This window comes from Ovis aries, chromosome 25 (genome assembly GCF_016772045.2).
Source record: "Ovis aries strain OAR_USU_Benz2616 breed Rambouillet chromosome 25, ARS-UI_Ramb_v3.0, whole genome shotgun sequence".
NCBI classification, from domain to species: Eukaryota; Metazoa; Chordata; class Mammalia; order Artiodactyla; family Bovidae; genus Ovis; species Ovis aries.
Window position 1 is genome coordinate 26,861,393 of NC_056078.1, and position 17,097 is coordinate 26,878,489.

Below are 17,097 nucleotides of genomic sequence, written 5' to 3' on the forward strand. Positions count from 1 at the left end.
AGCAGGCTTAGCATCACCTGAGACCTTGTTAAAAATGCAGATTCTGAACCGGAAACTCTGCCAGGGGCCCGTGAATCTGTGTTTTAAACAAGCCCTCCTGGTGCCACTGCTGAAGACTCAAGTTTGAGAACCTATACTCTAAACCCAGTGATTCTCTACTCGGCTGCACACTGGAATCACTAGGGGAATTATAGCAAAATACTGATATCTGGGCCCTGGACTAAACCAATTAGTTAATAAAAGAACCCTTTGGGAGTAGGGCCTGGGCATCATTATTTTTAGAAGCTACCCAGGTGATGCTAATATGAAATCAGGTAGGGGTTCACTGCTTTAAAGGCATAAATTTACTTCTTTTTTAAAAAAAAATATTGGGACTTGGAAAATTTTGAACACAGGAAGGGGCAACAGAGCAAATAAGTTTTTCTTTTTCTACCCCACCTGTGGAATTGGCTTGAGTGGAATGATGTAGCTAGGGACCCACATGTTTGACACTGTGGAGTCCCCTGGAGCAGGGGCCATTGGGAAACTAGCTTCCCCGTTCACCAAGTGAAAGCACCACCTTGGCTGTGATTCCCAGTCTTACAGGCACATTAGAATCACCTGGAGATTTAGAACTTTCCAAAGCGTCGCTGTACCCTAGCCCAGTTAATCACAGCCTTAGGGTGTGGGACACAGGCATGGAGGTTATTTGAAAGCTCCAAGTCATTTCAGTGTGCTGACAAGTTCAGGGACCTGTGAGTTTTCCTATGATGTAGGAAATTGGATTAGACCTGGCAATTGAAAGAATCTCAGAGATCATCTAGATCTTGGTTATCAACCGTGGCTGCCCTTTGGACTCATCTGGGGTTTTGTTTGTTTGTTTGTTTGTTTTTTGAGCATTCTGATACTTGAGTCCCTTCCGCAGAAACTCGGATGTACTTGATCTGGGGGGTATGGCTGGGCCTCTGGAGTTGCAGAAATGCCACAGGTGATTCAGACATGTCGCCTGGCCTAAGACGCACAGGACTGAACTGCCCCGTCATCTGCAGGAGAGGGACGGGCGCCCTGATGATGCAGCTTGTTAGCAGAGCCTCACCTTGAGGTGGCTGCTCTCACCAGGGGGCCGTGCTGATAGGCGACAGTAGCCCGGATCCTCCCGAGCCAGGAAGAGTGTGAGTCTTGGCAAATGCATGAGAGGCAGGAGGGGAGCACCAGGGTCCTCGAGCAGGAGGGAGTCAGCATGTGCCTGCAGGTGTTCAGATAATCTCTTCTGAGCCTATAAGGGCTGGCAGTGCTCTCTTTATTTTAGTGATAATGTCAAGTTCAATTTGCTGTCATTTTTCCACATTTCCTTTTGTAAAGTTAATTGAACAGCTCAATGAATTGAAAAGTTTCAGGAGAAAGGAAAAAAATACCCACCCCACCATTATCATTGTTATTAAATCTGGTAACTGCAACTTGGCTTTCCTGGCCTCTGTGACAGGACTTCAACCCCTGTGAACCAGGGAGCTGCAGCAAGGACTCAGAAAGGTCAAACAGAATATTCTGAAGCCCCTTTATTCATGGCTATTTCATGCTCAGGTTGCTGTTCTTGAGCAGAAAAGAATATCTAGTCTACCCTGGACCCAGGCTGTCTGTCCTGACGAGTCAGGCTCTTCTGGGAGTGTTTCAGCCAGCTTGGAAATCCTTGCCAGTGGTGCTGGGTCATCCATGCCCTTCTGTCCTCCGCAGTGCCTTGGACATAGTGTGTGGCAAACAGAATCGCAGCATCCTAGCTGGATGGGCCCTTCATGGGAAGAAGACTGGGGAGCCCAGGACTCACCTGAGTGTCAGCTCTGCCACCCGTAGGGGTTTGCTGGGTGATGGTGGACGCTTCACTGAGCCGCGCAGCCCCACGTCTCCTTTGGCTTGTTGGCCTCAGCAGTAATGTGAACATGTGGCGTGTGTACAGCTACCCCTTTCCCTACTCACGTCACGTGTCTTTAATGGATCAGAGCATCCTCCTGAACCGAGGGATAGCTTTGAAATCCTTCGCCACACAACGCCCGTGACCTGGGCACCAGCCTAGCACCTTGGCCACTCGCCATGTTGATGTAATTCTCCCCAAGGCCCTCTGTGCTCTGGCCATTAACGTCAGCCCCATCGTAGTGTCAGTGGGGAAAGGGAGGCTCAGAGAGGTGAGTGGCTCATGCTCAGTTACAGGGAAGCGGAGGCTGAATGCTGTCTGCTGCCAGCCTTGCTAGTTCTGAGCCCCACTGCTTCTGTCTCAACAAAGGAATTTCACTGAGGCTGCCTTCCTCAAAACGTCTGTGTCCTTTGATTCTAGGTCCCAAGTGCCCCTATTACTAAGTGCTCATCATGGGGAAGGGAAAGAACACAGTTCCTCCTCCATCCTGGCTCTGAGTAGATCCCAACCCCATGCTTTCATTCCCAGAGGTGCATGTGAAAGGCCAGGAGAAGCATGTGGCATAAGGGATGTGTGTGCAGGCCTGTCCACTGAACTGTTCACTCCAGGAGGGCAGGGACTTTGGTCTGTTTTGTTCTCTGTTGCCGAAAGTAGTGCCCAGCACAGAGTGGGTGCTCAGGCATTGTTTGCTGAGTGAATGACTGAAGAACTGTAATTGTCTTATGGGGATTAGAAAGTCACCAAACAGTCCCAGCTCTGCCTTGTGTAAGCTGTGTGACTTTGGGCGAGTATCAACCTCTCTGTGCTTCATAAGATCCTAGGGGATTCGAGTACGTCAGTGTCTGTGACCGGGCCAGGCAGCCCTTGGCTGTGATGACTCTATCGTGGTTGTGCCAGAAGAAGAATAGCTCTGGGATTCTGAGACTCAGCGTCAGACCCCCTCAAATATTTAATATCTTATCTTTCCTCTTGTGCTTTATTACTTTAAAATAACAGCCATGTGTAGCTCTGGCTCTTCTCCACCTCCAAAGCCTCTGAGCTTACATCATCCTGCTCTGTTACATGTCTCCTTCAGTTCTGTTGAATTAGGCTATCCCCTTGGCCATCAGACACCTGTGTGCCCAGGTGAGCTGGCCACCCCTTCGCTGACTCTCAGGAGTGACTCACCATCTTCCTGGCCAGTGATAGTGGGTCGTGGAAAGCCTGGCTGATGGAAGGGGTCCACATCTCCTACCTCAAGGGTGCTCACCTTCAGGCCAGCCAAGTAACCCAGGAGTCCAGAGCAGCCTGAAACACAGAGGGAGCCTGGGGGTTAGTCTGTGGAACGAGGAGAGGGAAGCCTCAGATTCCCCCAAAAGGCTTTGTGATTAAAGCTATGAGGGTGGTGGGGGGAAGGTGAATTTTGAGTCAGACAGACTTGGGTTCACATCCTTGCTGTGCCACCTTGGGTAGGTTATTTTACCCCTAGGAGCCTCAGTATTCTTATCTGTGTAGTGGGGATGCTAACCCCTCTCTGTGGGGTTTGTGAGAAATGGATGATAGAGAACGAGTGAAAACCACTGAGCATAGTGCCTGGAAAATAGTAGGTGCTAAATTAGTGCTCATTTCCTTCCCCCAGGCAGTTTATATCATCTGTGCCAAGTAGACTGAGCTGTAGGAAAGAAAGGATGTGAAGAGGGCCTGTGGGCTTTGGTGTCGGAGTTACTTCCTTTATCCAGATAAAGGTGTTCTGATGAGTGTAAGGACATTGGCCAGTGCAGGGCTGGCTTGAGAGCAGGCCCACCTCACATCTCACGTTGGTGTAAGGTGGGGCCCAGGACCACAAGATAACCCCCAGATGAAGCTGGCTCCTCTGAGGTCAAACTGAGTTCAGGACCCCTGGGAGTTAGAGGGAAGGAGCCTGATAGAGGCAGGAGAGCGGGGAGGGGGAAAACTAAGACAAATGAGATTATCCCCAGGAATCAAGGCACTTAACTGACCTGTCTGATCCCAGAGGGGAGACAAATGAGATTACAGGCTCCAAGGCCAGCCCAGTCTCGGGGAGGGGGGTGCTCATTACATGGGAGACAGAGATAGCAGGAGCCCCTGGCTCTGCAGATATCAAGGCCAGAGCAGCTAGGTCCTTCCAGACCAGGAGTGGGGGTGAGGGTCTCTCCTGAATGGGGTGGCCCTGTGTAGCAGGCTCATGGCCATGGGGAGGGGGACAGTGGTTATTCTCAGAAACACCTGGGTATAACCCAGGGCTTATGACCTGGGGTTGGAGGCCTGCTATCTGCTGCTCCTTACTCACCCATACACAGCCCCATCTCAAGCAGCCAGCTTCCAGCCAGGACCCTTGCTCCTCTCTCAGTAAAGTGAGAAGGGGCTTTTTTGGTTCTCATTTCTGCTATTAGTCCTTGTTTCTGAACTTACCTGTCTGATTCTCTCCCTCCTAACTGCCCTGAACCTGATAGGCACAGGCTGCTGTTAATAGATACTTGGCCTCTGATTGGGAAGTGACTGTAGATCAGGGCTGATGTGAAGTCGTTATAAGTCACAGGTTGCAAAAGGTTTGCTCCCACACGCCTTGGAGGATTGATTAGCAGTGGCTGTATGGAACCCAGTGTTGTGAAGGATCCTAAACTTGAATATAGACTCAAGAGAAAAGGGAGCTGTGATTGATTAGTAATGTCTGCTTGGATAGGGGAAGGAGGGGGCCAGCTCCTCAGCCCCAAGAGCAGACTAATTGTCACGGAGGGGTGGGAGAGTTGCCAAGTGTACCCCAGAACATCAGCCTCCAGCTTCAAGGGAGTGATGCCTGCTCCCTGTTGTGCAGAGTTACGACAAATCAGGGAGCACAGAGGAGGGAGAGCTTCATGACAGAGGGGGCATTTGAGGCAGGTATTTAAGGGTGACCAAGAGTTGAGAGTCCATGAGAGGAGGAAGGGCCTTAGGCTGAAGGAACAGCCCCAGCGTGTGTGTAGGAACAGACGAGGTCCTGGTGCTTGAGAGGTGGCAGCAGTGCATTGGTCTGAGCCCAGGACTATGGTGGGAACGTGACCGGCCAGGGAGTTGAGGACAGGTTAGGAGGAGCATTGGCCGTCCAGGAAGGAAGTTGGTTTGAATTCCGTGTGAACCGTGGCAGGTGTCTGAGACAGGCGTGGCACAGTCAGAGGCTTGCCTTCAGCAGATGCTACTATGAGGACGAAGCACGGTATACTCTCCTTACACTTAATTCTTTCTGTAGTGCTCTCTCCATGTTTGGGAAGCATAGCCTTCATCCTTCCCCATCCAAAACATAAAAATAATATAAAAAGGTCTTGCAGCCTGCCACTTCCCTGCCTGAGTTTCTCGCCCACCCCTGGTCCAGCAGGTAAAGACTCACAGCTCCCCAGGAGTGCATGACATGCCAATCCCAGGCCTCACCCCTCAGTGCAAATAACAATAATAACAATAACAGTCATCTCAGCTAGCAGCGTGGGCCCAGCAGGGCTGCAAAGGAAGCTGTGATTGTCCACCCCTTGCCAGGAAGATGGATATGGCCTGCTGCTAAGGGGCTGAGGCCACTATGGGGATGTGTCTCCAGCCCTGTGCCTCCCGGGGAGGGGCATTTGCAGTCTGCTGGACAGATCCCTGCCCTGACTGGGGTTCCTGGCCTCCAGAACAGGGTTCACTGCCCAAGGATTGGGTACTTGGGCCCTGGGATAGGCTACACTGCCAGTGATGGGGTACATGGCACCCAAGGTGGGATACACTGCCCAGTATGTGATGCATGGCCCCAAGATATGGTACTTGAACCCAAGGTGTGTACAGGATCCCAGGATGGGGTACCTGCCTGCCAGGATAGAGTCTTTGGCCCCAAGAATAAAGTACATTGCCCCAGATGACCCCCAGGAGAGAGTACATGGCCTCAGGATAGGGTACAAGGCTGTCCCTGAGAGAATGGACCATCAGCCAATGATGCCCCAGTATGATTCCACCTGCATCCAAAGCCAAGTGCTTCTGGTTTGGGCATTAGTAGGTTTTGATTAGCTGTGCTTTTCCGGGTCCATTAGTGTACATAATGAAGAGGTGGTTTGCTATATTCTCTTCTCTTGTCGTGGCTCAGAGATCTTTGTGACTTTGGGGGGCTGTCTTTCTCCAACACCTCTTGGCAGTTGGCAGCATCCATTTATTAACCCAATGACTATTTACTGAGTGCCTCCGTGATGCCAGCCCCGTGTTAGGCTTAGGGATACAACAGGGAACATGACAGGCTAGGCTGCTGCCCCCATGCAGCTAACATGAATGTGTGTGCAGGGAGGGAGGCAGATGGGTTGGGACAGGTAGTCAGCAAGTCAAGTGGATAAACCAGATCATTTGAGATGAGGTAGGGGCTGTGAAGACAGTGACGTGGGGTGTGAGGACACAGAATAACATCTCTTTAGATAGGCTCTAGCTATATGATGGGGTATGCGAGTTACCTTCTCTGAGAAGGGAACTCATGACCTGAGAGGTGAATAATGAGTAGCATATAGTGACCTCAGGCTGGACCATTCCTGGCAGAAGACACAACCAGGGTGAATGTCCTGAGGCAGCTACAGAGTGTTCAGGAGGCAAGACCACGGCAGAGGCGGGGGTGAGTCCAGGGGCCACTTTGTGAGATGCAGTGAGAGGACTGTCTCGAGTTGGGTCACAGCGGCTTAGATGTGATCTGGTTTAAGTTTGGGTTCTTTTAAAAAATTTTTTTTAGTTGCGGTAAAAGACACATAACATAAAATTTACCATCTTAGCCATTTTAAAGTATAGAGTGTCAGGTATGTTTGCAGTGCTGTGCAGTCAATCGCCAGAATTATTTTCATCTTATAGAACTAATACTGAACCCCGTAAACAACAACTCCCGTCCCTCACTGTCCCCAGCCCCTGGCAACCACCCTTCTAGATTCTGGCTCTGTAAGTGTGACTGCTTTAAGTATATCATGTAAGCGGAATAATATCACTGTTGGTCTTTTTGTGACTGGCTTATCAGCATAGACTTAGCATAAGGTCCCTGGGTTTCATCCACGTTGTAGCGTGTGTCGGAATTTCCTTCCTTTTTAAGGCTTAATGATTTTCACTGGACGTAGGTGCCCCATTTTGTTTTTTCATTCTTCCATCAGTGGATACTTGGGTCGCTTCCACCTTTTGACCATTGTAACTAAAATGCTGCTCTGAACATGGGTATACAGTGATTTAAGTTCTTCAGGGTTCTACTTTCCACCCATGAGGTAGGCCGAGCCCTCACCTGGGTTGGGTTGCTTCAGGGTGGAGGGGGCCAGCCTCTCTGGGTTACCCTTCCCGGTGAGGTAGGGGAGGCCAAGAACGGAGAATCCTCCAGAAGCACCGATTGAGCTGAGATCCCTAAGACTGAGCCTTTAAATCATCCTGGGGCCAGAGGAGCTTTTCTCTGCATCCAAAATGTGAGCCATAAACCAGGCTGACTTACAGGCAGTACTCACTGGTCTGGTTGTTTATGGCCAGCATCCTTTCTGATTGGTTGATGCCTGTACTGTGCCTGTTGTTAAATATTTGAATATCACCCTGCTATAAACCAATCTCAGAACTTCTAAACCTGGCTGTGTGTCAGAATCTCTTGCAGGGAGAATGGAAGCTGCTTTTTAAACGTTCACACTCTAGGCTCCCTCCGCAGCCTATCAAGGAGCAAGGCTTGGGAATCTGTATTATAACAAGCACACTGGGTGATCCTGATGGCATAGCCTTAGGGGGTCTTATGAAGCAGAAGCAGGTCTTGTGATGAGAGTTCAAGTGCAAATAGTTTATCAGGGAGGAGAGTCCAGGAAACACAGGTCAGGGAATAAGAATATGAGACTGGGAAGAGAAGGAAGTCATAAAGATGCTTCATCAACCAAGTCACCTCAGTGGGCAAGTGGACAAGAATCCCATGGGGGAACTTCAAGAGCTGGTTTGGAAAACAGCCTTTGAGTTACCCCCTGAGAGATGAGGGATCTAGGACATTTATCTACCAACTCTTTATCTGCCATCTTTTACCAGTCATTCATTGAATGCTCTACCAGAGGCATTAGTTCCCTGGCATAAACAGGCCTGTCCTGTGTATGGTTGAAGCAGTGTCTTGTGGTCAGAACCCTTCAGGACTGGCAATTGGCGCTGAGGCTGATATGTGTAGCAGTGGTATGTAAGGCATAGTGGGCAGGGTACCAACGGCATCGGCTATGGAGGACTGCCGAGTTCCCATCACTCCACACACAAGGAGTGGTAAGCCCCTGTGAAACAATGATTATCCTTCTTACCACTGAGGAGAGCTTGAGCAAGCTCTGGGATTTGGTGATGGACAGAGAGGCCTGTCATTGCTGCAGTCTATGGGGTCGCAAAGAGCTGGACACGCCTGAGCCACTGAACTGCCTGACCACCAAAGAGAACTTCAAGTCTCATCCATTGTTGGCAGAAATGTAATGTGATTACTATGGAAAACAGTTTGGTGGTTCCTTAAAGAGTTAAGAGTTTCTATAGGACCCAGCAATTCCACTTCTAGAAATATACCCACCCTCACCCCAGCCCCAGAATTGAAAACAGATGTTCAAACAAAAACTTGTCCACAGGTGTTCATAGCAGCATTATTCACAGTAGCCAAAAGGGGGAAACAACTCAAATGTCCATCAGCTGATGATATGGGTAAACAAAATATGGCATACCATACAGTGGAGTAGTTGTCACAATAAGGAATTAAGTACTAATATATTAGCACAGGGAACTCTGGTCAATGTTATGTGGCAGCCTGGTTAGGAGGGGGAGTTTGGAGAGAATTGATACATGTATATGTATGCATGTCTGAGTCCTTATGCTATCCACCTGAAACTCTCACAACACTATTAATCACCTGTACTCCAATAAAAAAATGAGAAGTTAAAAATACTAATACATGTTACAAACGGATGAACCTTGAAAACATTTTGAGTGAAGAAAAACCCAGCACTTACTGTATGATTCTATTTATATGAAATATCCAGAACAGGAAAATTTGTAGAGACAGACAGTGTGGATTAGCAGTTGCCAGAGGCTGGGGGAGGAGGGAATGGGGGGGAATGCTAACGGGGATAGGTTTCCTTTTGGGGTGATTAAAATGTTCTGGAAACAAACAATGGTGATGTTTACACCACATTGTGAATGTACTGCATGCCACAGAATTAATTAAAATGATACACTTTATATTATATATATGTTACTACAGTTAAAAACAAGAGCTCCAGGTATTGCATAGCCTGAGTTGCAGGGTGCACCGTTTCCCAGGTGGGAAACAGTGCCAGGATCCGAGAGCCGGAATGGCTCTCCTGAGGGGCTGCTTCCGGGGGCACTGAGTGGGATTTGGGCCCCACAGCTTGGCCTCTTTCCTGTCTGAATGGTGCAAACAGAGGTTGCTGGAAGCCTCCCTAATGGGGAAATGAGTCCTGTGTCCTGGAGAGCCAAAGCCAGGCCTGGCTTCTACAGAATGGCAGGCTAGCTGGGCGGGGGAGTATGTGCCTAGTAGGAAAATTGCGGGGCATCTTGTCTTAAATATAATATTAAATTGGCACCTTTAATTAGTACACTTAGAAAAGGTCACTAGCAATTACCTGGGATACAAAGAAGGCGTGAGCAGGCAAGAGCCTGTGAGGAAGCCGAAAAGGACCATTTTGAGCAGCACATAATTGAGGGGAAAATGGATAAAAGTCCAGAAAATTACAGGGTGGGTGACAGCAGCTGATGGCCCCATCCCTGTCCTGCCCAGCACCCCCCTTCTTGGGAGAGCCTGAGCATCAGGCCTGGGAGAGCCATTTGGGATACTGGGCCAAGTTGTGTGACCTTGGGTGGGGGGCCAGTGTGGCCTTTCTGGAATCCCATGGACCGGCTGGGAGCTTGGCCCTATATTCTCCACCTGGGCTGGGCCCTCAAGGAGGTTGACAAGCGAGATTTCCAGTCCAAGAGGCTACCATGGACTTGCTGATGTATTGTGGACAAGCAGGGCCCCCAATGGGCCTCAGTTTCCTCGTGTTGAATCTCCCCAAGGCCTTGGGAAGTAGCTGTATTCCTCACACTTTACCACTAAAGGACCCCTGAGGATATCAGAAAGGAACCAGGTATCCCCGGAAGTCAGCAGGAGGCTGGAAATTCTTTTATGGTTTTAGAGTATAGCTTTAAAAATGAATTAAATATTATACTTGCATTATATTCCCATTTGTCTTAGTATAAAACAGTTGCTTGTCACCAAGTGACATAGATGCTTTGGGGAGATGTGCTTGGTTTTTCTATGACTTCACATATCTTCTCCTAGGAAAGAGCACTGTAATGGGAGTCTGGAAACTTGGGCTTAAGCCCTGACTCTGTTGCTCACTGTTGTACTTTGGGCAAACTGCTAAATGCTTCCAGTTTTTCCACTTTTAAAATGGGAAGGGAACTCCCCAAAAGATCTCTGATTTTTTTGCTCCATGATTCCACTCCTTCCGCTTCTTACCTCCTCTCATCACCTTGGATGCTGCCATGTTCTACTCTGATGTGTGATCTTAGAGAGCCTATTTTGCCTTTCCGAGCCTCAACTTCCTAATCTGTATAATGGATGGGGAAATGACTACCAAACAGAGTTGTTGAGAGGATTTAGTGAAAGAACCCATGTGAATGGGCTCGCATTTCATAAGAGCCCAATGCTTGCCCAGTATCTTCTTTTTCTGAGTCACTTAGGGCCTGATAGAGTCACGTCCATGGACATCCTGAATCTTGAGTTCACATATCAAGTGTTGAGATTTGTAAGACTGTGGAAACAAATGTGGGCACTGGGCCAGAATGCCTGGGCTTTGAAGTCCTACTCTGCCATTTGCTAACTGTGTGGCCATGGTAAATTACTTAACCACTCCGTTACCTTATTTGTTAAGTGAGGAGAATAACAGGAAAGATTGAATTAGATATTACACAGAAATCCTTAGCCAAGTATCTGGAATGTGGTCAGTGCTCCAGAATACTGGTTCTCATTGTCATGTCAGAAATTCTTTCCAAAGTTGACTTAGAAAAGCTCATCAGCATTCTTTCCTAAATAAAATCCCAAGTTTTGAATCCTTCCTTCCTTAGCTAGATCATCAGAGCTATTCAGTAAATATGAGAGTCAGTATATGGGGCAAAAAGAGTGTCCATCCCATTTTACAGGGTAAACTGAGGCTTTGAAAGAAGTGATTTGCTGAAGGCCATGGTTCCACCCTAACTACTTTGAGGATCAGATGGAAACTGCAGACCCTCCCTGCAGAGAATGACACATTGTACACTCAGAACATTTTGCACAGTTCTTGGGGGTTTAAGGACCTCTTGAAGCTACAGTCACCACCTAATCCAATGCCTGGGACCTCCTGGTTTTAGAACATCTCCTGGGACACGCCTCAGTTCAGTTTAGTTCAGTCGCTCAGTTGTGTCCGACTCTGCAACCCCATGGACCGCAGCATGCCAGGCTTCCCTGTCCATCACCAACTCCCAGAGCTTACTCAAACTCCACTGAGTCAGTGATGCCATCCAACCATGTCATCCTCTGTCATCCCCTTCTCCTCCTGCCTTCAGTCTTTCCCAGCATCAGGGTCTTTTTCAATGAGTCTGTTCTTTGCATCAGGTGGCCAAAGTATTGGAGTTTCAGCTTCAGCATCAGTCCTTCCAATGAATGTTCAGGGTTGATTTCCTTTAGGATTGATTGGTTTGACCTCCTTGCAATCCAAGGGACTCTCAAGAGTCTTCTCCAGCATCACAGTTCAAAAGCATTGATTTTTGGCACTCAGCTTTCTTTATAATCCAATTCTCACATCCATACATGACTGCTGGAAAAACCATAGCTCTGACTAGATGGACCTTTGTTGGCAAATATCTCTGCTTCTTAATATGCTGTCTAGGTTTGTCATAGTTTTCTTCCAAGGAGCAAATGTCTTTTAATTTCATGGCTGCAGTCACCATTGTTTCCATTGTTTTGCCATGAAGTGATGGGACTGGCTGCCATGATCTTAGTTTTCTGAATGTTGAGTTTTAAGCCTACTTTTTCACTCTTACCAAAAGGTTCTTTAGTTCTTCTTCACTTTCTGACATAAGGGTGGTGTCATCTGCATATCTGAGGTTATTGCTATTTCTCCCAGCAATCTTGATTCCAGCTTGTGCTTCATCCTAGAAATAATGAATGCCTTAGTCCTAGACAAACTTGGGTGGTTGGTCACCCTACCTGAAGGCTACCTGAGGGGACTGCTGTGAACCCCAGGGGAAGGTGACCTACTCTAAGACTTCTTAGGCAGGGTTAGGCCAGGCATTCTGATGTCCAGGGTGGCCTCTGGCCAGGGCTTTGTCTCTTGGTGAAGGCAGCCCCTCAGTCCTCTAACTGTGGACAGGAGCTAGGCTTTGTCACCTGGTTTTAGACTGGAGTCCCCTGATGCTGCTGCATATCTTCCTAACCTCTGTGTACTCCAGTGTACACCACACAGCCAGCACCTAATCACTGCTGAATGAGTGCCAGGTTTGTACAATTTTCTGAGTTAGAAAATATTGCTTCCATTTGTAAGAGACAGAAATCCAACTCTACTTAGGCAAAAAAAAAAAAAAAAAGGAGGGAGTGATTTATTTATTAACTCACATGGCTGAGCAGTCCAGGAGATAGTGCTAATATCACGTATGCTGCTAAGTCACTTCGGTCCGACTGAAGAGTGTCCGACTCTTCGCGACCCTATAGATGGCAGCCCACCAGGCTCCGCCATCCCTGGGATTCTCCAGGCAAGAACACTGGAGTGGGTTGCCATTTCCTTCTCCAATGCATGAAAGTGAAAAATGAAAGGGAAGTCGTTCAGTCGTGCCTGACTCCTAGCCACCCCATGGACTGCAGCCTACCAGGTTCCTCTGTCCATGGGATTTTCCAGGCAAGAGTATTGGAGTGGGGTGCCAGTGCCTTCTCCAATAACACGTATAGTTGACTGCAAACCCTCAAACCATTAGCAATCTCTCTCCATGTACCATTTGGCTCTGTTTTCCTTCTTGTTGGCCTCATCCTCAGGCAGGCTCTTCCTGTGGTGCCAAAGATGGCTGCCAGCAGGACCAACCCCAGTGGAAGAAGAGCACCTCTCTCGTACTTGTTTCAGTAGAAGTCCTAGGTTTGGCTTTGATTGGCTAGTTTGGGTCACATGCTCATCCCTGAACCAATCACTGCAATCAGGGAGATGCTGTGCTCTGATTGGCTAGGGCTAAGTAGTGTGTCCATCTTGGAACATAAGACCGGAAGGCCTGTAGACTTGTGCTCGTTTGAGCCACATGGAGAAGCCTTTCTCTAAGTTAAAAGAAAAGAGGACAGGTGGAAGGCACAGAACAAGGTGAATGATAGTTCCCTGTTAAACACTGTGACAAGTGACCAGGGCAGAGGCGGGGAGCCTGGCATGGAACCAAAGATGCGAAGAGGTCCTGCAGCAGTCGGTGACCTGCTGGCGGTCTACTGGGCGACTGCTCCCCGCAGGAACCAGCTACCTGAGTAAGGTGCTCAGGAATGGACTAACCTCCTGTTTTGTCCTCTGCTGTCCCCTGTGGGTACTTCAGGTTCCTCTGTGACCCAGTTGCTGGCCCGAGACATGGACAATGACCCCCTGGTGTTTGGCGTGTCTGGGGAGGAGGCCTCCCGCTTCTTTGCTGTGGAGCCTGACACAGGCGTGGTGTGGCTCCGGCAGCCGCTGGACAGAGAGGTATGACCCGCCTCGACCTCCGCCCCAGTGCTTCCCTAGGGAGGCAGGGGCACATGCTAGAGGAAGATGGCATATCGTCTTCTCACCCTGAAGCAGAATCTTCCTGCCTGAATGGTGTCCCTCTTCCAGGGCCAGTGCTGATGTCTGCATTTGGCTTTGGGAGTGTCTCCAAGTAGGGGGTAACATTGGGTAGGCAAGAGGGACAGTGACCTTGGGTACATCCCCTGTAGGATAGTGGCTCCATGGGAGCCACGCTTGTCGTTTCCATGTGTGTGAAAAACAGCAGCTCAGTTGTGTCCGACTTTTTGGAACCCGTTAGACTATAGCCCGCCAGGCTCCACGCCCATGGTATTTTCCAGGCAAGAATACTGGAGGGGGTTGGCATAAACCAACACAATTCTGTAAAGCAACTAAGAAATGAATGAATTAAAAAAAAAAAAAGAATACTGGAGTGGGTAGCCACTCCCTTCTCCAGGGGCTCTTCTCAATCCAGGGATCAAACTCAGGTCTCCCACATTCTGCGCCACGCGCCGCCCCCCCACCAACCCACAACAAATGTTCCCCCAAAGGATATTTTCCAGAGACACAGGAACTGATGACAGTAGCCTTTAGCAAATTAAAGTAAGGGTTTGAGCAAACCCACCCCCTCTTTCTCCTCACATTGAACTGTCCACACTTCGCTTGAGATCACACACCAGATTAGAGACAGAGTCCAGATTAGAACCCAAGGTTCTTGACTTTTACTCTATTTCTCTTTTATGGGAAAGATCCATATTCCGAACCTGCTTCTCCAATCCAAAAGTCAGTGCTTATTTTGTAGGGAAGCCTTCAGCCATGCAGTGCCAGACCAGCTCTTAGGGCAGTGCTGGAGGGTCTCCACCCCCATGTAGGGCTCTGGACTCCGGGCCTCAGCTCGCCTCTCTAATTCTGTTCTCCTCCCTCCCTACATTTTCTTTCAGACCAAGTCAGAATTTACAGTGGAGTTCTCTGTCAGCGACCACCAGGGGGTGAGTGTCCCACGAGGCCCTTGCTGCCCGGGGAGGCAGGGTCCCTGGGCCTTCGGGTGGAAAGAGGCCAGAGGCTGAGGCCGTCATTAACTCCCCACACTTGTCTTGCCAGGTGATTACAAGGAAGGTCAACATCCAGGTCGGGGACGTGAATGACAACGCGCCCACGTTTCATAATCAGCCCTACAGTGTCCGCATCCCTGAGGTAGGTGCCCCCGGCTCACACTTGAGGGACATTTGGGGTCTGCTGCTCTGGAGCTGCCTGGTAGTAGACTGATGCTGGGTGAAGGGCAGCTCCAGCTCCTTCTCTCCTGCCCGCTCATCAGCCCAGGCATCTGCTCTGGGCACATTGGTGACCAAGCCAGTACCTCTGAGGGGGCTTGTCTGCTGGTTGCAGAGAGCAGGTTGGTGGGAGCCTCATGCCTGAGAGAGGGCCCTGGATAAATCCCTGAACTCTGGCCAGAGTCAGGGACAGGACAGAGGTTGGGAGAGGCAGGTTGTACCTCATTTTTCCCATTCTCAGTGTGTGGGCCTTGGACATGTGGGTTGGCAGACTTGAAACCCCAGGCCTCCCAGCTTTGGCCAGAACAGTCCCCCCAGCATGCAGGGCACATGCAGTGACTGGAAGGGGCTTTCTTTCTTGAACCCCATGCTCGCCTCGCTGGCCGTTGGCTCCTCTGGGTCGTCTGTGTACTCTGAGTGTATTTGCATGAGTGCATGAGTGTAAAACCAAGCCATTGCTGGTAATTGAGAAGTACAAATTATTGCATTACGAACGGTTCGATTATAAGCTGGCTGCTGGCCCCAGGGTTCTCATTGCTTGCTGTCCCTCTCCCTGGTGGCTGATGGCAGGCTTCTGCACTGGCAGTTAGTGATTCAAAGACATTGAAGGTGGTGGATAAAGAGCTTCTAACTGGGTGTCCCTCAGGCCTGCTCTAGGGGCTCTGGTTGGACAGCTGCAGTAAAGGAGGGAGATGGTATCCACTAGGGAGAGGCAGGCTGCCCCTGTGGCATTGGAGTTCTCGCCCCTTTATGTCATTGGATAAGGAAACTGAAAGAGCTCTAGAAAATACCTATTTAGTTTATAGATGAGAAAAGTGAGGCTCAGCGTGGGAGAGTGACTTGTCTAAGGTCACACAGCTTTGACGTCCAGCTTCCTGACTCCCGGGGCAGCCTCAGATGCCTCAAGGATGAAGAAACCTGGTATCATGCCCCCATGTTCCTGTTGCTGGCCCTCCTTACTCAGCTGTGAGTCAAGGGTCCTCCTATGCTTGTGCCAGAAAGAGGACCAGTGTGCAGGTGGGGTACACCGGAGGTGCTCATGTCCTCCCTGAAGGAGTGGGACACAGGGAGAGAGACCCTGCAATCCCAAGCATGGGGGCACAGTGCTCTGAGTTGTGGCCGGCATGCCTAGAATTGCAGCTTGGCTCTGGGCTCCTGCTCATTTGGAAGTCTCCCTAATTTAATTAAGGGTCTCTACGTGCCAGCCTGCACTCCGGGCCCAGGCTTAGAAACCAAGGGCATGGCTCGGAGTTAATGAGCCTTGGACCCATTGCTCAGCTGCCATCCTGGCAGGCATGTCAGCGCTCTGCCTTCCTTCATAGGAGCAGCAGACAGCAGCAATGGCAAGGGGATGAGGGGTCGCATCCCTGCTCTCAGCCCCTGGGCTGGCGCCAGCCTTTCCTATCTCCTTTGCCAGGAGAAAATGTGACCTCCAACACTGCCCCACTGGAATCCACCGGGATTCTCCAAAGGCCTCTACCTCCAAGGAGAGAGCCTCTTCAGTCATTCATTTATTTAACAAATATTTATTGAATGTCTGCTGTGAGCTTGGCACCATGCCAGGCTCTCACTGCACAGAGACCTGGGAGGCCAGAGGAGTATATAATGACGGGAGCCAGAACCAGAGGCCAGAGACCCCAGGCTTAGCCCCTGCTCTGCCCCCAGATTTCTGGGTCCATTAGGGCATGTCATTTAACCTCTCTGGGCCATAGTCCTCCTTCTTTAATAAAAGCAGAGGACAGGTGAGATAAAATGGCCTGCCTCCTGCCCATCTGATGAGGAGAGGGTGGGCCAAGAGGGGCTAGCTCGAAGGGCACACAGTCCTTGGAGGCAGGCCCATGTGGTTTACTCACCTGCATGTAAACCTCCCTGGGTCACTTCGGTGGCCTGATATTCGATGCCCTGCTCAGGGCAGCTTCATGTAGCCAGTGGGGATGTGGTGTCAGCTGGATGAAGGCCTGGCCACTCCTGACCCAAGGTGGTTTGGCACTTACCAGCCCTGCCCTGGCGTGGGTCATCTGAGCTAGAGCTTAGCTGCTGGACTTAGGTCCCAGCTGGAGTACTAGTTAAAATTCTGCTGGTCCTGGCCCAGGCTTCAGCCAGGGATCTCCTGCTTACATGGTGGTCACCCTGGAAATCCCAGGCCCTTGCCCCTTGAGAAGCATGACTCAGTGGCAGAGGCCTTGTGGGTGTGAACAGGGTGAGAACACAAACCAGAGGAATGGGGAGGGGGCAC

The 17,097-nt window shown here is 49.9% G+C and overlaps 1 protein-coding gene across 1 annotated transcript in view; it reads left to right on the forward strand.

Moving 5' to 3' along the window:
• The window catches only part of LOC132657144 (cadherin-23-like), a 349,318-nt gene that overhangs the window by 96,868 nt on the left and 235,353 nt on the right, over positions 1-17,097 (forward strand). Inside the window, exons 4-6 of the mRNA XM_060406596.1 lie at positions 13,430-13,572; positions 14,532-14,579; positions 14,692-14,784. Coding sequence (XP_060262579.1) covers positions 13,430-13,572; positions 14,532-14,579; positions 14,692-14,784 — 284 coding nt within the window. The remainder of the gene's footprint in view (positions 1-13,429; positions 13,573-14,531; positions 14,580-14,691; positions 14,785-17,097) is intronic.